We start from the raw sequence: 21,720 nt of genomic DNA, 5'->3' as shown, positions 1-21,720 counted from the left end.
GGAGACAGAGAAGGAAAGAGACACCTGCAGCATTGCTTCACTGTCCATAAAACTTCACCCCTGAAGGTGGGGACTTGAATCCAGATCCTTGTGTGTGGTAACATGTGCACTCACCACATGCACTACTGCCCAGCCCCTATCATTACTTTTTTTTTTTTTTGCCACTAGGGTTATCACTGGGGCTTAGTGCTGGCACTACATATCCACCGCTCCCAGCAGCCATCCCTCCCTTCTGTTTCTTTCTATTTTTTTTAAAAGAAGGAAACACTGACAAAAACCGTAGGATAAGAGGGGTACAACTCCACACAATTCCCATCACCAGAACTCCATATCCCATCCCCTCCCCTGATAGCTTTCCTATTCTCTAACCCTCTAGGAGTATGGATGCAGGGTCATTATGGGGTGCACAAGGGGGAAGGTCGGGCTTCTGTAATTGCTTCTCCGCTAATTGAATAGGACAGAGAAATTAAGAGGGGAAGAGAGAGAGGGAGGACGAAAGAGACATCTGAAGACCTAGTTGACTGCTTGTGCAGCATTCCCTCTACAGGTGGAGAGTGGGGGCTCATTTTTTAAAAAATATTTATTGTATTTATTTATTCCCTTTTGTTGCCCTTGTTTTATTATTGTTGTTGTCATTGTTGGATAGGACAGAGAGAAATGGAGAGAGGAGGGGAAGACAGAGAGGAGGAGAGAAAGATAGACACCTGCAGACCTGCTTCACCACCTGTGAAGCGACTCCCATGCAGGTGGGGAGCCGGGGTTCGAACCGGGATCCTTATGCCGGTCCTTGTGCTTTGCGCCACCTGCGCTTAACCTGCTGTGCTACAGCCTGACTCCTGGGGCTCTTTTTTTTAGATACAGAGGGGGGAGAGTAAGACAGACACCTGAAGCACTGCTCTGCCACTTATGAAGCTCTCACTCACCTCCAAAGGTGGGGACTGGGGACTTGAACCTAGGGTCTCAAGCACTATAACATGTGTGCTCAACCAGGAATGCCACTTCCTGGCCCTCACTGTTCTTGTCTCTTTTCTCCTGATCCTTTATCTTTTTGTACTGGCTCTGTTGGTCTCAACTAAATCAACACAACCAGTGCCACCATGTTACATTATGTTGCAAGTGCCTTTTTGCTGTGGATTGTCTCCAGAGACATCAAGCCTGAGACGTCAACCTCCCAACTCCTTTATCCTGGTAAGACCTTTCCTAAATCATGGGACTACTGAGTTCCATTTCAGATGGTACAGTTTTAGCAAAGTTACAGTTACTAGATAAAGAATAGGGCCTTAGGTGCTGGGCACATGTGTATACGTATCCCTAAATTGGGATAGTAATATAATTTAAAGTAAGAGTTCCTAATAGTCCTCTATGACTAGACTTACTCCTAATAAGCATGGCAATTTAGTAGAATAGCCTAAAGAAGGAACCATACATTCTCTAATCAAATATTTCTTACTTAGGCTTAGACACCCTTCTCTTCTACCCCTACCTCAATCACTTCTACCCTCCCTTCAGTCACTCTCTATTCAACTAACTATACAAAATAAGTAAGTAATATTTACTCTTTCAGCTTTTCATCTTTTTTGACAGGGCACCACCATTAGTGTCACCCTTTGACAATCTTTAGAAGAAACACTATATACAAGTGGCCAAGAGATATATTGGCAAGACATATATATCTAATAAAGGGCAATTAATGTTCCTATGACAACCTTTATTAGCATCATTAAACAAGTAAAAAAAAAAAAAAAAAACCTTGAGGTAAACTTAGACCCCATTAAAATCCTAGGTCTATTTTCTCTCTAACTTGAGGCCAGACTGCATAGACATAAATAGTGGCTTGAATTACAGCAAATGACACTCAGTGCTTTAACAAATGGGAGAAATTCTCAGCTCATCAAAGAAGGGACTACAAAAGTTGGATAAAGGCAAGAGATTGGCTCACTTAATGATGGCTATTTTGGCCAATACCAGGCCACCATATCACTTTGGGTCCTAACTAGGGAATCCTGGAATCCTTGTTCTTTACTGGGCATCACAGATTACCAGCTTCTCAGTCTCCTGTAATTTTTCTCTTCCCCCCATCTCTACCATACTCAACATTTACCCACTAAGGAAAGCAATGCTATCCATCTAACATACAGTATTTTCTATTTCCACTATGGAGAACTTATTTCATTTTGCATAAGATTTCATTCAGATTGATGACTGCCTGAAAACAAAAATGTCACTTTCCACATGGAAAAGTTCCCACTCCTGAAATTCTCACAAGCTCTCAATGGCCCTCTTCAAATGCTTTGTCATGGTCATCAAAAGTTTTCCACAGTGTGGATCCCCTCTGATCTGTAGCCGAGCAACTTTGGGCTAACGCTGAATGCTTTCCTGTTGCCTGGAGGTGCCTACGAACTGATCTTACATTTATTTTCTCTCTCCCTAGACACAGCCAAGCTCAGAGCTAATCCTCCAGCTGTCAGATGGGTGGCTGAGGTCACACGTTGTCCCAACACATCAGCAGGCTAATCGGGGCGATAATGCTCTGCACAGCTGTCTTTTGAGAAGGTTGAAGTTCAAAGAAGAATAGAGAGAGCTTGTCCAACAAATGGGTGGTCATGACCCTGGTGCATAATTGTGGCAGTACAGATTCCCCCACAACCACTAAAGGTGTCCACAGGAGACAAGGGAGGCACCACGTCCTCCCTGTGAGCTCCCAGAGATGGGCAGCCAAGGGACACACCTAAAACTTTCTCCCTTTAATCTGAATTACAGAAAAAAAATTTTTTATGTGGTTCTGGTGCTTCAGCACTTAAGGCTGACTTTATCAGATGAAGCAGAGAGAGAGGGAAAGAAACCACAGCACTGAAGCTTCCTTCCATGCTGTGGGGGTTGAATTCAAGTGTGGGAACCTGGCTTGCAAAATGGTAATGCAACACACTATGCATTAAAACAAACTTTTAAACTTTAAGATCAAATTAGTGGTTACCAGACAAGAAAACAAAGTGAATCAGAGAAACTGAGTCTACCGTACAATGAAGCGTAAATATAACATAGTATGTGCAGATCTTGATTTACATATAATGATGGACCCCTGTGTCATAGACCAAAATTACTTGTATTTGAAGAAGAATGTTAGCTCTAAAGGTCAATAATCCTGTGATGTTGCATTAGTTTACTTGGATTGTGCACTGCTTTGCCACGTGCACAACCTGGGTACAAGCCTAGTGCCACTGCACTGAAGCTGGAGTTTGGGTACTGGGGTATCTTTTACTCTTTTACTCTCTCTCTCTCTCTCTCTCTCTCTCTAATACTGGGGTATCTTTTACTCTTTTACTCTCTCTCTCTCTCTCTCTCTCTGCCTCTCTTCTCTGCCTCTAAAGATAAAAATTAAATAAAGGTCAGTAGTGTGCTAAGGGAGGTAGCTCATAGAGTAGAGCATAGGACTTGCATGCATGAGGGCCCAGGTTTGATTCTCAGCACTGCCAAGAGCTGAGAAGTACTCTGGTCTCCCAATTTCATAAAATAAAAGTTCACTTAAAATATTTAGTTATCTAAATGAAAGATACAGAGGGAAAAAGGCAGAGAGGGAGTGAACAAGAAACCAACCAGAGCACTGCTCAGCTCTGGCATATGCTAGTACTGGGGATTGAACCTGGGTCTTTAGAGTCACAGGCACCAACGTCTATTGCATAACCATTCTATTAATTCCCCAGCCCATAAACTTAATCTTAAAATTTAAATAATTCTGGCTAAACCTGATTTTAATCATAAACAGGGAAGATAAAAATAATGCAATTCCATCAGGTCGTTTCCATGTTTGAATTCCTCTCGAGGCTCCCTGGCATCTGAGGCTAAATTCTCCAGCAAGGCATGCAAACCTCATGATCTGGTTTTTCCTACCTTTCTGCCTCGTCTTTTATTGTCCCTCTGATCCCTCTTATCCACAGTCACAGAAACAGTCAATGCAGGTGGATCAGTCCCCTCCCTTCCCCACCCCCACTGCTCCCTCAGCCTATCAGTTTCATCGATTCATTTCTTTGCCCACCAACTTTATAGCAGACACTCCAATGAAACTAAAAAATAAGGAAGCACTTTTCAGGCAGTGTGGGACACTGCTGTCTGGTTGGGCACATATAGCAAAGCAACTACTGAAGTACATGATTCAAGGACAGAGGCAGAATTTCCTCATCACCTCCCACTGCTGTCTTCCTAGCAGGCTGTGAACCCCCAGAGGGGGAAAAAGATATATATATTTTTTGCCACCAGTGTTACCAGTGCAGCTTGGTGTTTGCATGACTCTGCTGTGCCTCTAGATAGAGGGTCAGAATGAGAGAGAAGGGGGAGAGAGAGAGAGAGAGTGAGAGAAAGGAAAGACACTGCAGCAGCACTCCTGAAGCTGCCTTTGTAGGTGTTCCCATGCTGTCACTCAGGGATTAAACCCATGTCCCTGCACATGGTAATAAGTATGCTCTATGGCATGAGCCACTTGCTAGTCTCTTGTATCTTCATCCGTGTATAGCTCATAGCAATGTAGGTGTGGGCACAAGTCATATGCATTGCTGGTTATGACAGCTGTATTAAGATGTGAATTCCCAGCCTCTTTCACTTTGGCTCTTGCTCAGCTGTATTAATAAAAAGTACTAAACTATCAAAACCCAAGGCTGACATAAAATTCATGTTTCATGAAATAAAATCCACCCACACAGTGGAAAGCAACTTTGCATTAAGCTGTATTTTGCAGCCTTTCTTCTCTTCAGATGTCAGAGTTATAAATCTATAGTTGAAGCATTTGTATTTTTCAAATGTGTAAGTCCCATTGCCTGGCAGAACGGGACCTGGAACAGAATTCAACACGTTTATTAAAATATAATGGTATCAGGTTGGAGAGACGGCAGAAAGGTTATAAAAATACTTTCATGCCTGAAGCTTTGAGGTCCTAGGTTCAATCCCCAGTACCACTGTAGGCCAAAGCTGAGTAGTTCTCTGATGTCTCTCTCTTTCACTGAAAATAAAATGTTTTCTTTTTAAATAGAATAGTATCAAGATCACAGAATCACTGTAGGAGTTGAAACTCTAAATTTCACAGTCTGAGATAGTTTTGCTTTTTTTCTAGATTGGAAACTTCACTGCGTCTACTGAGCACTTGCCAATATTGTCCTTTCTACTTCTCTTCCTTTTTCATTGATTCTTTATCAAGAAGGCTGAGATGATCTGCCCTAGCTTCAGAACCACAAAGAGATATCATTAAGGGGACACATAGCCTACAAGTCTTTGTAGACATTCATAAAACTATTTTGACTTTTATAGAGAGGGGAACTACCAGCTAGACTTCACAGCTAGTGAAGGAACTTGAGATCCTTCTGTAAAACAAACTGAAAAAATTCAGAGGTGACTTATGGATTCCTAGTATAATTATAAAAATCATGAAATTTATAAAATCAATTACATTTGGCTCTCATTCACACAGTTGTTTCATTAGGAATATGTCGACTGTTTAATAATGGAAACTAATCATAAAAAATGGAACCAAGAACCCCACACATCCATCCCAAAAGATCTGTGTCCACATATGTTCTTGGCAGCACACTTTGTAATAGCCAAAACCTGGAAGTAACCCAGGTGTCCAACCACAGATGAGTGGCTGAGCAAGTTGTGGTCTATAGACACAATGGAATACTACTCAGCTATAAAAAATGGTGACTTTGCTGTTTTCAGCCGATCTTGGCTGGACTTTGAAAAAATTCATGTTAAGTGAAATAAGGCAGAAACAGAAGGATGAATATGGGATGATCTCACTCTCTGGCAGAAGTTGAAAAGCAAGATCAGAAGAGAAAACACAAGTAGAACCTGAAATGGAATTGGTGTATTGCACCAAAGTAAAAGACTCTGGTGGTGGGGGGGAGAATACAGATCCAAGAAGGATGGCAGAGGACCTAGTGGGGGTTGTATTGTTATAAGGAAAACTGAAAAATGTGATGCATGTACAAACTGTTGTATTTACTGTCAAATGTAAAATATTAATTCCCTATTAAAGAAATTGAAAAAAAATAGAACCAAATGGAAATTTTTAATTCAGTAGGGTGAAAAGGACCAGGGGAAAGCTTGGCCAGCTCTTCTTCAGACCCAACGCTCCCAAAATAATTGTACCCTTCCTTCCACAGTCCTTATGGAAACTTCAAGCAGTCTAGTTTTCTAACCTCCTTTTCCCACCTAGGAAGGCTTCCATTCTTACAGAAAAGATACAGTCAGTATCTTAAGTGTGGGCTATCGTTTTTCCCTTCCCTTCCCTTTATTAAACTCTTAGACAAATTGTGACATACAGGAAAATGTCAACTCAATATTCAAGACACATTGGCAAAGGTCCAAAAATTCTGTTATGATCATAAATGAAAACTGACTATTTAGCTTAAGAAACATACGAAAACAGACAGTGTCCAGAACTGTTGATGAGCATATGACATCTAAAGCACAAGCAGCACCATAAACAAATGGAACTACATAGAAGTGAAAATTTTCTTCATGGTAAAAAGAACAAGGAGGAGGAGGAGGAGGGGAGGAGAAGGAGGAGTGAGAAAGGAAGAAAGGAAGGAAGAAAGAAGGAAGGAAGGAAGAAAGAAAAGAAAGTTTCTAGATCCTGGAAATGGCTCAGAGCAAGTAAAATTTTACTGCTTCACAGTAAAATGTATTCAAATACAAACAGCTGTTCATCTTTACAGAAAAATGTAAGTTTAAACTGAATAGTTATTGTGTCATTTGAGCTGCAATCTTAAAAGTCATTTAAATGCTGAAATGAAATGTCCATAGTTGTTCTTTTTAACTGAAAGGATTTTAAGCAAAGAACTTTTGGAATGCACTATATATATTTTAAAGTTCCTATCTGACAAGGGGTCAATATCCAAAATATATAAAGAACACAGTTGAATACCCAAACCACAAATAACCCAATTAAAAAATTGACTTGGATAGACATATTCCCAAAGCCTATATATGAAAGGTAGGCAGGTACAAAAGAAGTTGCAAATTAAATCCAAAACAAGATGTCACCTCACATGTTCGCATGATTATAGTAAGAAAAAATAGAAAGGTAGCAAATGATGTATGAATATGGAGAAAAAGTCTTGGGCACTGTTACTGGGATTGTAATTGGTGCTATTACTATGGGGGGAAATGGGATGCTCAAAAAATAAAAACGGAGGGCTTGGGAAGAGGCCAAGTGGTGGTGTATTTTGATAACAAGTTATCATGTGCAAGAACACAGGTTCAAGTCCTTGGTCCCCACATTCAGGGGGAAGCTTCACAAGGGATAAAGTGTTTCTTTTTCTCTCCCTAGCTCCCCTACCCCTCTCCACTTCTCTCTCTGTCCTATGAAATATAAGAAGAATAAAAGCAAAAAATAATGACAGAGGAGAAAGTTTTGAGGAGGGTAAATCCTAAAATAATTACTACACAGAGTTTCTTTCACTTTTTATTTCCTTACATCTGTACTGACAGGATGGATGTTGGCTGAATGTATTGTGATCATTTATTTATTCTTTTTATTTCCTTACATCTGTATTGATAGGATGGATGTTGGCTGGATGTATTGTGATCATTTCACAATACAGACAAACTTGTATGCTTTTGTTTTTTTAATTTTGCATATATTGCATATATGCATTTGCATATATTGCATATATGCATAAATGCAATATATTTGTATATATTGCATTTCTTTTCAAAAACAAATTCAAGGCTTTGTGTAGCACTTTGCATCAAATGCCATGTTTCTTTTTTTTTTTTTTTTTAATGTTTTATTTAAGAAAGGATTAGTGAACAAAAGCATAAGGTAGGAGGGGTACAACTCCACACAATTCCCACCACGCAATCCCCATAACCCACCCCCTCCCCTGATAGCTTTCCCATTCTCTATCCCTCTGGGAGCATGGACCCAGGGTCGTTGAGGGATGCAGAAGGTAGAAGGTCTGGCTTCTGTAATTGCTTCCCCGCTGAACATGGGCGTTGACTGGTCGGTCCATACTCCCAGTCTGCCTCTCTCTTTCCCTAGTAGGGTGTGACTCTGGGGAAGCTGAGCTCCAGGACACATTGGTGGGGTCTTCAATCCAGGGAAGCCTAGCCAGCATCCTGGTGGCATCTGGAACCTGGTGATTGAAAACAGAGTTAACATATGAAGCCAAACAATTTGTTGAGCAATCATGGATCCCAAGCTTGGAATAGTGGAGAGGAAGTGTTAGGGAGGTACTCACTGCAAACTCTAGTGTAGTCCTGCTTTCAGGTATATATTTTGCAGTAGTTTATGGATACGTGTGCACATAAGCTCTCTCTCACAGAAACTGGTGTATATCTAGGTTATGGGACTTTGTTAGAAAGTGAACTACCTGAGATGAAATTAGAGTGTACTATTAAAGGAAAGGTCTCACCCGAGTAATGAAGCTGAAGGGTTGTCATTCCACACGTGAAGTCTCTGGATACATTCTGAGGTGAAGCATGTTGAGGTAGCAATCGTTGCTTTGGTTAGGTTGTGATCGGCAGATGCAATGTTATTTGGTTTGGATTGGGAGATGCATACGGGAAAGTGGGCCCTATCCAAGGGTTCCAGGACTGGGGGAAGTAGGGGCTCTATAGTGAAGATGTGAGGTTCCTGCTGTCTTAGGGTTCAAAAAGACACTCAATAGTTAATATTATCATCACATTATTTGTTAATTGGGTTAACTTTGAAAAGTCCCTTTGTTATGGTTTGCTGGACAGTACCCAGTATCTTGTATATAGCTGTGCTATTGGAAGCTTCTAATCTACTTGGTCTAGGCTTTTGAGAGAGTCCGCATATCAAATACATAGCCTATATATTAAGATTCAGTTTGTCTTTTGAGAAACTTTGAGACATACAATTGATTTCCCCCTCTCATATTAATTAGCTACTGATTTATATGTCTACATTTTGCTAGGAGTGTACATAAACACCATTCCCACCACCAAAGGCAAATGCCATGTTTCTAACAGCATGTGTTCACCTATGTTTCTGTGAGCAGATGAGATTGCTAATTCCCACAATGTCTCAAACTTTTATGGTGATCACTGCCTAGTGAGCTTTGACATTACAACTATAATTATTTGGAAGCATACAAATCCCACCCAGTTGGTGAACTAATAAGTAGCCTTGAGTGTGTTCTGACTGCTCCATCAACTCGCTATTTGCCAGCTTCCCCTTCTTCTGGGGCATCCCTACTCCCAGAGGCACAACAATCTTAAAATCAGAGGAACCTCATCTCTTCAGAGCCCTGCCCCACTAGGGAAAGATAGGAAGAGGCTGGGAGTATGGATCAACCTGCCAATGCCCATGCTCAGCTGAAAAGCAATTACAGAAGCCAGACCTTCCACCTTCTGTACCCAATAATGATCCTCGGCCCATGCTCCCAGAGGGATAAAGAATAGGAACACTTTCAAGGAAGGGGCTGGTGAAAATTATGTGGAGTTGCACCCCTCTTGTCCTATAATATTTTTGTTTTATAAAGAAATTTTTAAAAAATGAAAAAAAATCAGACTGAATAATAGCTCTAAGATGGTGTCTGAATGCTCAAGAGAACGGAAGAGTTGTACACCTTTTACTTGAAATCTAAAGTAGAGACAATTGAGGTTAGAGAAGAAAGTATGTCAACGCAATGAGTGCCACCCCAGCATGCTTCACTTCCGACTGTGTCCAGAGACTTCAGGTGTGGAATGACAACCCTTCAACTTCATCACTTGGGTGAGACCTTTCCTTTCATAGTATTCTCTAATTCTATCCCAGGTGGTTCACTTCCTAACAAAGTCCCAAAACCTAGATATAGACCAGGCTCCAGGAGATAGAGCATATGTTCACACATATCCATAAACTAGGGCAAATATATACCTGAAAGCAGTAGTACACTAGAGTTTGCAGTGAGTACCCCCCAACACTTCATCTCCACTATTCCAACCTTTGGGTCCATGATTGCTCAACAACTTGTTTGGCTTTGTATGTTAACTCTCTTTTTCAGCCACAGGTTCCAGATGCCATCGGGATGCTGGCCAGGCTTCCCTGGACTGAAGACCCCACCAATGAGCCCTGGAGCTCCGCTTCCCCAGAGACCCACCCTACTAGGTAAACAGAGAGGCAGACTGGGAGTATGGATTGACTAGTCAACGTCCATGTTCAGCAGGGAAGCAATTACAGAAGCCAGACCTTCCACCTTCTGCAACCCACAACGACCCTGGGTCCATGCTCCCAGAGGGATAGAGAATGGGAAAGCTTTTGGGGAGGCGATGGGATATGGAGATTGGGTGGCGGGAATTGTGTGGAGTTGTACCCCCCCCCCCATCCTATGATTTTGTCAATGTCTCCTTTCTTAAATAAATAACAATAATAAATTTAAAAAATTAAAAAAGAGAAGTAAGTATGATAAACACTCAGGTCAAAAGCTAGGTCTCCTGTGCTCATCACTCAAGATATAATTGTAAAGGAAAAGTTACTGCAGGAAATTTAAAAATGTTATTCCAATAGTACACAAATGATTAGTGTAAAAAAAAAAAAGCCTTGATGATATGAAACCATCTGAGGCATCTGGATAGAAAAATTAAGTCAGACACAGTAGTCCTTTAAATCAAAACCTTACCTAGAGTAGAGTCCTAGTTTTCTCCAACTTCAGTGATGGCAGAGAGAGGTGAAGAAGCTGCCAGAGAGTTGTTTGAAGCTGGCAGAGTTTGCTTCATGAGGCTTAAGGAGGTAAGTCATCTCCATAATATAAAAGCACAAGGTAAAACAGGAAATGCTGATAAAGAAGCTGTAGCAAAATTCAGGAGATGGAGCTCAGGTCACCGAAGATGATTATAGCAACCACAGATTTTAAGCATCGAACAACCTTCTATTGGCAAGTGAAGTCAGAGAAGTCAATGCCTGGCTTCAAAACTTTAAAGGGCAGGCTGACCCTCTAGCTAGGAGCTAATCAGCTGGTGACTAAGGTAAATCCACTGCTTAATTATTACCTCACAAACCCCCTAGGGCCCTACAGAATGCTAAATCTACTCTGTAAATACAGTTACAAGAAAACCAGGCTGGCAGGACAGCTGTTTACAACATGATTTGTTGCATATTTTTTATATTTTCTATTTATTATTACCTTATTAAACAGTCAGAAATTGAAAGGGGAGATAGAAAGGGAGAAAGGGGTTAGGAAGTGGTACACCAGGTTAAGCACATTACCATGTGCAAGGAACCAGGTTCTCCACTCCCCACCTGACACAGAGATGCTTCATGAGCAGTGAGGCACATCTGCAGGTGTCTTATCTTTCTCATTCTCTATCTCCTCTTCCTCCTCCTCTATGTTTCTCTGTCCTGTCCAATAGAAAGAAAAAGTGGGGGGGGGGGCAAGGAGGTCATCTGGAATGGTGAATTCATAGTGCCATCACTGAGCCCAGTGATAACTCAGGTGGCAATAAAAAATAAATAAATAAAAATAAAGGGAGAAACAGAGACACCTGCAGACTGTTTCACTGTTCATAAAGCTTTTCCCTGCAGGTGGGGAAAAGTGGCGTGAACCCAGGTCCTTGCACACAGTAGAGTGTGTGTGCTCAACTGGGTGTGTCAACACCCAGCCCCCTAAATATTTTAATCTTGCGTTGAGGTCTATTCCTCAAGAAAAAAATATAAGAAAATCTGTACAAAATACTGCTATTTGTTGACAATGAATGACCTTGTTTACCCCAGACAGAGTTTTTTCTTACAGGTGTATAATACCAGATACGTGTGTTCATGCCAAATATAAAAATCCATTCTGTAACCTATAGGACAAGCATTAACTTCAGTATTTGAACCTTCCTATTTAATAAATTGCTTTCATAAGGCTACAGCTACCACAGATAATGATTCCCCTGGTGGATCTGGGGGAAAAAATACATGGCAAGAATTTTGGAAAGGATTCAATACTTTAAATGCCACTGCGAACATCTGAGGTTCCTGGGAGGAGATAATAAAACTAACACTTACAGGAATTTGGACAAAATTGGTTCCAACCCTCATGGATGATTTTGAGCCAAGACTTCATAGACTCCATTCAAGATCTGGGTGGAGGAGGTAACCATAGACATGGTAGAAAATGGCAAGAGAGCTAAGAGGGAAAGTCTGGAAATGAGACTGAATTGCTACAGTGTCATGTCAAAACATGACTGGGTAAGAAACTGTTTCCCGAGCATGAAACAAAGAAAGGTTTCTTAAGATGCTGTCTGCTCCTGGTGAAGATACTGTGCACACTGCTGAAATGACAGAAGATATAAACTGTTTTACAAACCATTCAAAAAGCAGTGGCAGCGTTTGAGAAGACTGACTCCAATCCGAAAGAAGTTCTGCTATGAGTAAAATGCTGTCAAAGAGCATGACATGCTACAGGGAAACCTTGTGAGAAAGCAAGACTCAATCAAGGCTTCATTGCTGTCTTATTTTAAGAAACTGCCAAGCCTCCCCACCTTCTGTATTCACCACCTCAAATCCATCAACACAAGACAAGGTCTTTCACCAGCCAAAAGATTACAGCTCGCCAAACTCTCAAGTGACGGTTAGAAAAATCTTAGCAATAAATTACTTTTTTGTTAAGGAATATTATTAAATACTTAATGGACTAAAATATAGTGTGAGCATAATGTTTCTATGCACAGGGAAACCGAAACATGCACGTGACTTGCCTCATTGCAATATTCATTTATTGTGATGGTCTGGAACGAAACTCATACTCTATCCAAGGTGCAACTGGTCTGTGTGAATCCAGCCATGATCATGCGTTATACCTTTACAGTGATGCGTGTTCCAAAAAAGTCTTAGCAAAACTCGGTGGAAATGGAACCGATTGATTATTGTAAAATGGTCAGAGGGCCACTGAGACAACTCATTAGTAGATCATAGGACTTGCAGGCTTCAGATCCCAGGTTTGATTCACAGTAACACACGTGGCTAGAGTTAAGTGGTGCTCTGATCTCTCTCAGAGATAAACAAAACTGTTTTAAAGATAATTAGTACTTATAAGGTAATGTTCAACATGATGACTACAACTAACACAACTGTGTACTAGATGTCAAAGTTACCAAGTAAGTCCTTAGAATTCTTGTAAAGAAAAAAATAATCTTTTCTCTCTTTAATTTTATGTATAAGTGATGATGGCTATTACCTGAACCTATTATTATAATCATTTCATAACACATATAAATTAAATCACCATGCTGTATGCCTTAAACTTACACACTGATGTAAGTAAATTTCTCAATAATATGGGAAAATGCAAAAAAAATGTTTTCTTATTTTTAAAAGGGGAAAATGTAGACAAGCAACATGGACTCAGAGACTCTTTTACTAAGAAAATTTATTTAGTACTGCCCTTACCTAAGGTTTGCTGTTAACCAAGCCACTCATTATCATAAGACTGTGGCCCCTGGGGTCAAAGTATTTTCTGAGATCTCATCCACTGTATGTTTTCCTTTCAACCATGGAATATTTGACATCTACTTGCCAGGATCTCCCTTAGCCTGTAAAGCTTCCTTGTAGGAAAGGATTTACTAATACTCTTTATGAGTCAGTATGAATCAGCTGCTGCTACCTCTTCCAAGAAATATGACTTGCTTCCCATGTCATACACTTACTGTGGAATAAATTTAGGCTAAATCCCCCCTTCTGTACCAAATTATTAATTTGAAGTTGCAGGTAAAGTTGATGTTTTCAGGACAGGGTAGTCTGTTCTAGTGAAATTTCCCAGCATCCAGAATTTAAACAATGAACTCCAAATTACATAAAGAAAAAACATGTAATTTTTTGTGTCCAGGGTTCTAATAATTTCATTTTGTGAGATTTTCCCCTAATCTTTGAAATTAAAGACTTGAACTCTCACAAGGCTAGACATGGACCTTCCATATGACCCAGTAATTCCTCTCCTGAGGATATACCCCAAGGACTCCATAACACCCAACCAAAAAGATATGTGGACACCTATGTTCATAGCAGCACAATTCATAATAGCTAAAACCTGGAAGCAATCCAGGTGCCCAACAACAGATGAGTGGCTGAGAAAGCGGTGGTATATATACACAATGGAATACTATACAGCTATTAAGAAAAATGAACCCATGATTGCTCAACAATTTGTTTGGCTTCGTATGTTAACTCTCTTTTCAGTCACCAGGTTCCAGATGTCATCAGGATGCTGGCCAGGCTTCCCTGGATTGAAGACCCCACCAATGTGTCCTGGGCTCAGCTTCCCCAGAGACACACCCTACTAGGGAAAGAGAGAGGCAGACTGGGAGTATGGACTGACCAGTCAACGCCCATGTTCAGCGGGGAAGCAATTACAGAAGCCAGACCTTCTCCCTTCTGCAACCCACAATGACCCTGGGTCCATGCTCCCAGAGGGATGGAGAATGGGAAAGCTATCAGGGGAGGGGGTAGGATATGGAGATTGGGTGGTGGGAATTGTGTGGAGTTGTACCCCTCCTACCCTATGGTTTTGTTAATTAATCCTTTCTTAAATAAAAAAAAAAGAAAAGAAAAATGAACCCACCTTCTCTGACCCATCTTGGACAGAGCTAACTCAACCAAGTGTAGTAACAGTCAGTGAAGTGAAATTCTTTCCCAAAGTATGCATAGCTCTTAAAAAGGACAAAGCATAGTCTTTCAGACTCTCGCTCTCTCGCTCTCTCTCACCAAAACTGTCAGATAAGAACCCAAAGAACAACAATATAGAGAATTATTGAGCCAGAATAAAGTAACCAATATAGAGATACTCCTGGATAATTCTTTATAACCACAATTCAATTGTAATTATAGTCGAAAATATCTTCCCTCAATAGAATTTTCTGTGATATTCTCAGATTTTGCTATGTAAAATAGAAGCATGTGGCTATGAAGCATTGGGAATTTAGTTAAGCTAAGTAACTGGGTTTTTAATTTTTTAATTTTACATTTTATTTTTTTTGCTGTTTTCTTTTTAAAAATTTTTTATTTATAAAAAGGAAAGATTGACAAAGCCATAGGATAAGAGGGGTACAACTTTGCACAGTTCCCCACCACCAGACCTCCGTATCCCATCCTCTCCCCTGATAGCTTTCCTATTCTTTAACCATGATTGTTCAACGATTTGTTTGGCTTTGTATGTTAACTCTCTTTTCAGCCACCAGGTTCCAGATGCTAGCAGGATGTGGCCAGACTCCCCTGGACAGACAGCACCACCAATGTGCCTTGGAGCTCCACTTCCCCAGATCCCTTCCAGACTAGGGAAAGAGAGAGGCAGGCTGGGAGTACGGATTGACCTCTCAACGCCCATGTTCAGGGGGAAGCAATTACAGAAGCCAGACCTTCAACCTTCTGCAACCCACAATGATCTTGGGTACATTTTATATTTTTACAAACATTATTGAATAGGAGTTTGTTCCCTAAAGTTCAGCCAAGTGTGAATTTTTTAAAATTTTTTAAATATTTTTAAAATGGAAAATATTGACAAGACCATAGGGTAAGAGGGATACAATTCTACACAGTTCTCACCACCAGAACTTCAGATCCCATCCCCTCCCTTGAAAACTTTCCTATTCTTTTGGATGTTTTGTTATTGTTGTTTTGACATTCAGTCAATTTTCCCCTCTCATATTAATTAGTGATTTCTATGACTACAAGTTAATGGGAGTGTACATAAACACCATTCTCACCACCAAAAGACTGTGTCCCATCCCCCCTTTTCTCCCCCCACCCCCCTCCAGTAAAGCAAAAAAATCCATCCTCACTCTCCACCCAGAGATTTTTACTTTAGTTCCCTACTCCACACTCATTCAAATCCTGCTTTGAGTTTCCCTTTCTTTTTAAGTTTAACTAATTTAAATCTCATTTTGTGTAGTCATATGTGGCTAAAGAAAGACTGCTAGTGAACTGCTTAGGGAGAACTCCTAGAGGGTGCTGGAAGAACATTAGCAAGTAGCCCCTCTCCTTGAACCCTGTAGGTAGCCTGGAAGTGGGGACAGATGCCAAGATATGTGCATCCTACATCAGTATCTCCACCTTCCACCTGGCTAAAATCATAAAATGCACTTGAATGCAGATGTGCACACCTGGAGACAATGGCCAACATTAACCCCCTCAGTATCCCCAGAGCCCACTTTTAAAAATAGGCAACTCAGAGCTCTCTCTCCCTCTCCTTCTCTCTCAGGTTTATCCAGGTCTATACATGTATCTTCCTCTTTTTCCTATCTGTCCCTGCTTTGCTTCAACACTTATCTCCCTGAAACTGATAGGAATCTCTTGTGATTTTTCCATGTGGGTATTCATTTAGGACCTTCCCAGTGGAGCTTAGAAGGAAACTACACCCCTTTGCCCTGCTCCCTCCTGCCCCTCTGCAACAGTACCATATTGAACATTGCAGATTAAGCACCGTTTCTGTCTTAATAAGTCATTTTTAGGAATGCTACCAATCAGTGAACTCTGTCCATGAGAAACTCAACTTAATGCAACCTTCCAAATGCATACAGCTTATTTATTAAACAATGCTACTATTACCTGTAAGGTTGTAGCTTCAAGTGGCAGAAGAGCAGCCTCTGGAAGGAAGTGCACTTACCCTCTCTCAGTGGAAGTTCCTCCTCTTGCTCACTGGGGGAAGGCAGCAGGGGCTGCAGGGGCTCCATGTTAATGATGAGCTGTTTGTTCAGGGAGTGGGAACTTCGACTCTGAGAAATGTTGGTTCTGAAAACAGACACAAGGTCAGACAAAGTCGGTTTCCACTATGAACACCAGCCCCTCACTTCAGCCACCCACCCTGGGAATGGCCTCTAGATACTCAGTGAGATAGGACAGAAGAGACAGCATAACACTCGTGATACAAAGGTTTTCACTCTTAACATCCTGACAAACTGGACATGTGTTGTAAAGCAATACAGTGAAAGAAGGTGTATTTTCTCACATGGATGTGGAGAGCATAAGCATTTGAACAAGATATAAAATAATAAGACAAATCACTGAACTAGACAGGCAGGAAAGTGAATGAAGGGCATGGCTCAGAGTCATTTAGTAATCACCCAAAACTCCAGCCAGACAGATGGTACAGATACTCTACAGCTATAAGCTATTTTGGTGGTGATGGATGTTCAGTATTAATATTCCCATTCAAATCCACAGGCTGCTCATACGCCAGCCATGGAACCATGTTCTCCTTAGCTCTGGCTTATGACAGTGCCAGGGACTGAACCTAGTACCTCAGAGCCTCAGGTAAAAAAAGTCTTTTGCATAATCATAATGCTATCTCTCTAGCCTCCTTCCACTCCTGAAGCCCTCCTGGACTGCCTACACAATAAACTTTTTCTCTCACACAAATACACTGTTCACATTGACCTCCCTTCTGTCAGGACTTGTAGCATTCATCACCTCTGTCTCTCTGTATCTACTGGTGTTCTAATGGGCCCCACCTTGACAAGTGCCTTAAAGGCAGAGGCTGACCTGTCCATCCTCATGCCCTACAGAGTCTCCCTTGGCATCTTATAAAATTGTCTTCAAAGTCAACTGACAGCAGGCCTGGCTAGTACTGTTATTTCTGATAAGCCTGAATGTTTCTCAGATCAGTTGAGGGGACTGCCTTCCAGTCCAGGTAGCTTTCTTGGGCTAGGAGAGAGGTGAGGGAGGGCAGGATGCCCTTACTTAAAAGCTACTAGCCCCGTTGGCACTGTCTGGAAATGAAGTTACTTAACTATGGAACATTAGATGTTCTGCCTTGATCTGAGCAACCGTGGTCCTCACCTTGCAGCATTCATTCACTGGGACCATGATAATCAAACTTCTTAACTGACCATCTACCATAAGAAATACATTTTATTTACTTTCTATAGACACACACACACATACACACAATAGTGCATACATGCACACACACACATGCACAGGAAACACCAACTGAAATGAGTATTCCATGCATCAAGACTAACTCTGTGGATGCATTCCTAAAATTGTACTACCTGCCAAGCTTAATTCAAGAGGAAGTCAATAGCTTAAACAGGCCCATCTCTATTACAGAAATTGAATCAGTAATCAAAAATCTCCACAAAAATAAAAGTCCATGTCCAGATGGTTTCACCAATGAATTCTTTAAGATTTACAAGAAAGAACTAACACCAGTTCTCCTCAAACTCTTCTAGAAATTCAAAGAGGGGGAACCACTCCCAAATATATTCTATGAGACTAACATCACACTAATCCCTAAAGCAGGAAAAGATTCTAAAGAAAAAATTGAGAAAGAAAAAGAAAGAGAGAAAGAAAACTATAGACCTAAAACCTTGATGAACATTGATAGAGATTCTCAACAAAATCTTGGCAAATCAAATCAAGGGAATAATTCACCAAAACCAAGTGGGATTCATCTGTGGGAAGCAGGATGGCTCAACACTCACAAATCAATGTAGTCCACTATATTAACAAAAAGGAAGGGAAAAAACCCCATTTGATTATATTAACTGATGCAGAAAAGGCATTTGACAAAATCCAGCATCCATTTATGATGAAGACTCTCCAAAAATGGTAATAGAAGGACAATTTCTCAGCATGATAAAGTTCATATAAAATAAGCCCACAGCTAATAGCATCTTTAATGGAGAAAATATGATAGATTTTCCCCTAAAATCTGGAACCAGATAAGTATGTTCACTATCACCATTATTATTCAGCATAGTCCTTGCCATTACAATCAGGCAAGAAAGAGAATTTACATACTGTATATGAAAGAAAGATATACATGTTGTGAAGGGAGAAATTAATCTATAATCATTCACTGATGACATGTTAATATACCTAGCGAATCTCAAAGACTTCAGTAAATAAACTACCAGAAATAATACATTCAATTAAGTAGCAGTATACAAAATTCATACATATAAATCTGGCATTTCTGTATACAAACAAGTAGTCAGAGAAAAGGGAAATAAAAGACTCATTTCCATTTACAATAGAACCCAAGAAGATAGAATACCTTTCGGGTGAATCTCAGAAAGCATTGAAGCACCTTTATAAGGAAAACTATAGACATTATTAAAAGAAATAAAGGACACACAGAAATACATGACCTTTCCTTGTTTCAAGATTGGAAGAAAAAATTATTAAAATGGCAATTCTACCAAAAGCAATCTACATTTGCAACGCAATCTCTGTCAAGATCCCAAAAGCATTTTTCAAGGAAATTTAACAAGTAGTCCAAAAACTTGTGTGGAACCACACAAAAAAAATAAAAAGTGAATAGCCAAAGCGCTTTAAAAAAAAAAAAAAGAGGCACCACACTCCCCAACTTCAGTTTATATTACAAAACAATAGAAATTAACATATTGGGAGGTGGGCAGTAGTGTAGTGGTTAAGCACAGGTGGTACAAAGCACAAGGACCGGCCTAAAGATCCTGGTTCAAGCCCCTGGCTCCCCACCTGCAGAGGAGTCGCTTCATAAGCGATGAAGCAGATCTGCATGTGTCTATCTTTCTCTCCCCATCTGCCCCCCCCTCCATTTCTCTGTCCTATCTAACAACAAAGACACCAATAACAACAACAATAATAACTACAACAATAAAACAAGGGTGACAAAAAGGGAAAGTGAATAAATTTAAAAAAAGATATTAACATAGCATGGTACTTGAATAAAAATGGACATGGGGGTCAATGGAACAGAATGGAAAGCCCATAAGTAAATAAGCCCACACATATATAATCAATTAATATATGACAAAGGGGCCAAAAGAATTCAATGTAGAAAAGAAGGTTCTTCAACAAATGTTATGGAACAATTGGACAGCCTCATGTAGAAAAATAAAACTAGATCATCATCTAACACCATGCACTAAAATCAAATCAAATAAAAATATATTAAATATCTACATATTAGACCAGAGACTCTAAAATATATAGCAGAAAATAAAGGACCTAATCAACAAGATGTATTTGGAGACTCAAGTTCATGGGCATGTGACATGAAAATAAGAGTAAATAAATGCAACTATACCAAACTAAAAAGCTTCTACATATTGAAAGCAAACTACCTAAGGATAACCAGGAAACTCAATAATTGGGACAAGATAGTTACACATCATACATTAGACAACGACTGATATCAAACATCTATAAAGAACTGATACAGCTCAACAAAAATAATAAAAAAACAATAACTCAATAAAAAAAATGGGCCAAAGAACTGAGCAGGCAGTGTCCCAAAGAGCAGATACACATGGCCCACAGACACACAAAGACTTATTAGAGAAATGCAAATCAAAACTACACTGAGATTCCATCACCTGTGAGAATGGCCTACATCAACAAAATAGGAAACAATAGGTGTTAGAGAGACCATGGAGAGAAAAGGACTCTTCTACACTGCTGGTTGGAATGTAAAATAGTGCAGCCCCTTTGAAAGATGGCATAGAGAGTCCTTAAAGAAAAATGGAATTACAGAGACAGGCAGTGGTACACGTGGTTCAGCACACACACTACAGTGCACAAAGACCCAGGTTCAAAGCCCCTGGTCCCTGGGGGACAGCTTCACAAATGGAGGGGTCAGCTGGTGGCGCAACTGGTGAAGCTCATGTGTTACAAAAGGAGAAGTAGAGCTGCAGGTGTCTCTCTCTTTCCCCTCTCTATCACAACCTCCCCTTTCAATTTCTCTCTTTCTATTTAATATTAAATAAAGTTTAAAAAATTTTAAGGAAGTTAAAATTCCTTTCAAAAAAACAGAATTACATTATGACCCACTCTTAGGCATTTACCCACTGGACACACGAACATTTATGCAAAGGGATCTATGTCCCTCTATATTCATAGCTACATTATTCACAGTGCCTAAGAATGAAAGCAGCCTAAATATCCATTAACAAATGACAGGCTAAGGAAATTATGGGATATATACTACATGAAATACTACTCTGAAATCAAAAAAGATGATACTGTGTCCTTTGGGACAAAATGGGTAGAACTGGCTTAGATTGTACTTAATAAGTAAAGAGATAAAAGATAATTACTGGATGGTTTTACTCATACGTGAACTGACACATGAACTTGTAAAAAAAAAAAAACAGAAGCAAGCAAACTTTTTTCATATTTTTTAAATTTTTATGTATAAAATGGAAATATTGACAAGACTATAGAATAAGAGGGGTACATTTCCACACAATGCCCACCTCCAGAACTCTATATGTTCTCCCCTCCCTTGACAGCTTTCTTATTCTTTATCCCTCTGGGAGTATGGACCCAGGATCATTGTGGGGTGCAGAAGGTACTAGCAAACTGTTTCTAAGACTAAAAAAACTAGCAGATGAATAACTCAGCAATAACCTTAATAGGAAAAAAAAGAGGGAGAAGGTGGTGATGCATCTGGTTGGGCGCAAGTTACAATGTGCAAGGACCCAGGTTTGAGCCCCCAGTCCCCACCTGCAGGGGAAAAGTTTTTCAAGTGGTGAAGCAGTGTTGCAAGTATCAGTCTCTCTCCCTCTCCATAGCCCCCTTCCTTCTCAATTTCTGGCTGTCTCTATCTAATATATAAAGATAATAAAAAAATAAAAAATTTAAAACTTTCTTTTCTGCTCTCATTACTCATCTTTAAATTGTAACTATATGATTCTTGGAAAGCCTCAGACCCATGTCTCTGAAAGAGATTTTTTTTTAATCATTTTGTTGGACATTAATGGTTTACAATATGGTTATAGTACAAATGATAGGTACCTTCAGAACACTTTCATCCCCAACTC

At 40.1% G+C, this 21,720-nt stretch overlaps 1 protein-coding gene across 7 annotated transcripts in view; it reads right to left on the bottom strand.

The window, feature by feature from the left end:
• FRMD3 (FERM domain containing 3) overlaps window positions 1-21,720 on the bottom strand; it is a 358,746-nt gene that overhangs the window by 40,885 nt on the left and 296,141 nt on the right. For all 7 annotated transcript variants that reach the window (XM_060199507.1, XM_060199503.1, XM_060199504.1 and 4 more), the window contains one exon: window positions 16,578-16,702. In XM_060199507.1, the coding sequence (XP_060055490.1) occupies window positions 16,578-16,702 (125 nt within the window). The remainder of the gene's footprint in view (window positions 1-16,577; window positions 16,703-21,720) is intronic.

Source organism: Erinaceus europaeus, chromosome 10 (assembly GCF_950295315.1).
Source record: "Erinaceus europaeus chromosome 10, mEriEur2.1, whole genome shotgun sequence".
Taxonomy (NCBI): domain Eukaryota; kingdom Metazoa; phylum Chordata; class Mammalia; order Eulipotyphla; family Erinaceidae; genus Erinaceus; species Erinaceus europaeus.
This window is presented reverse-complemented; position numbering and strand designations above follow the sequence as displayed.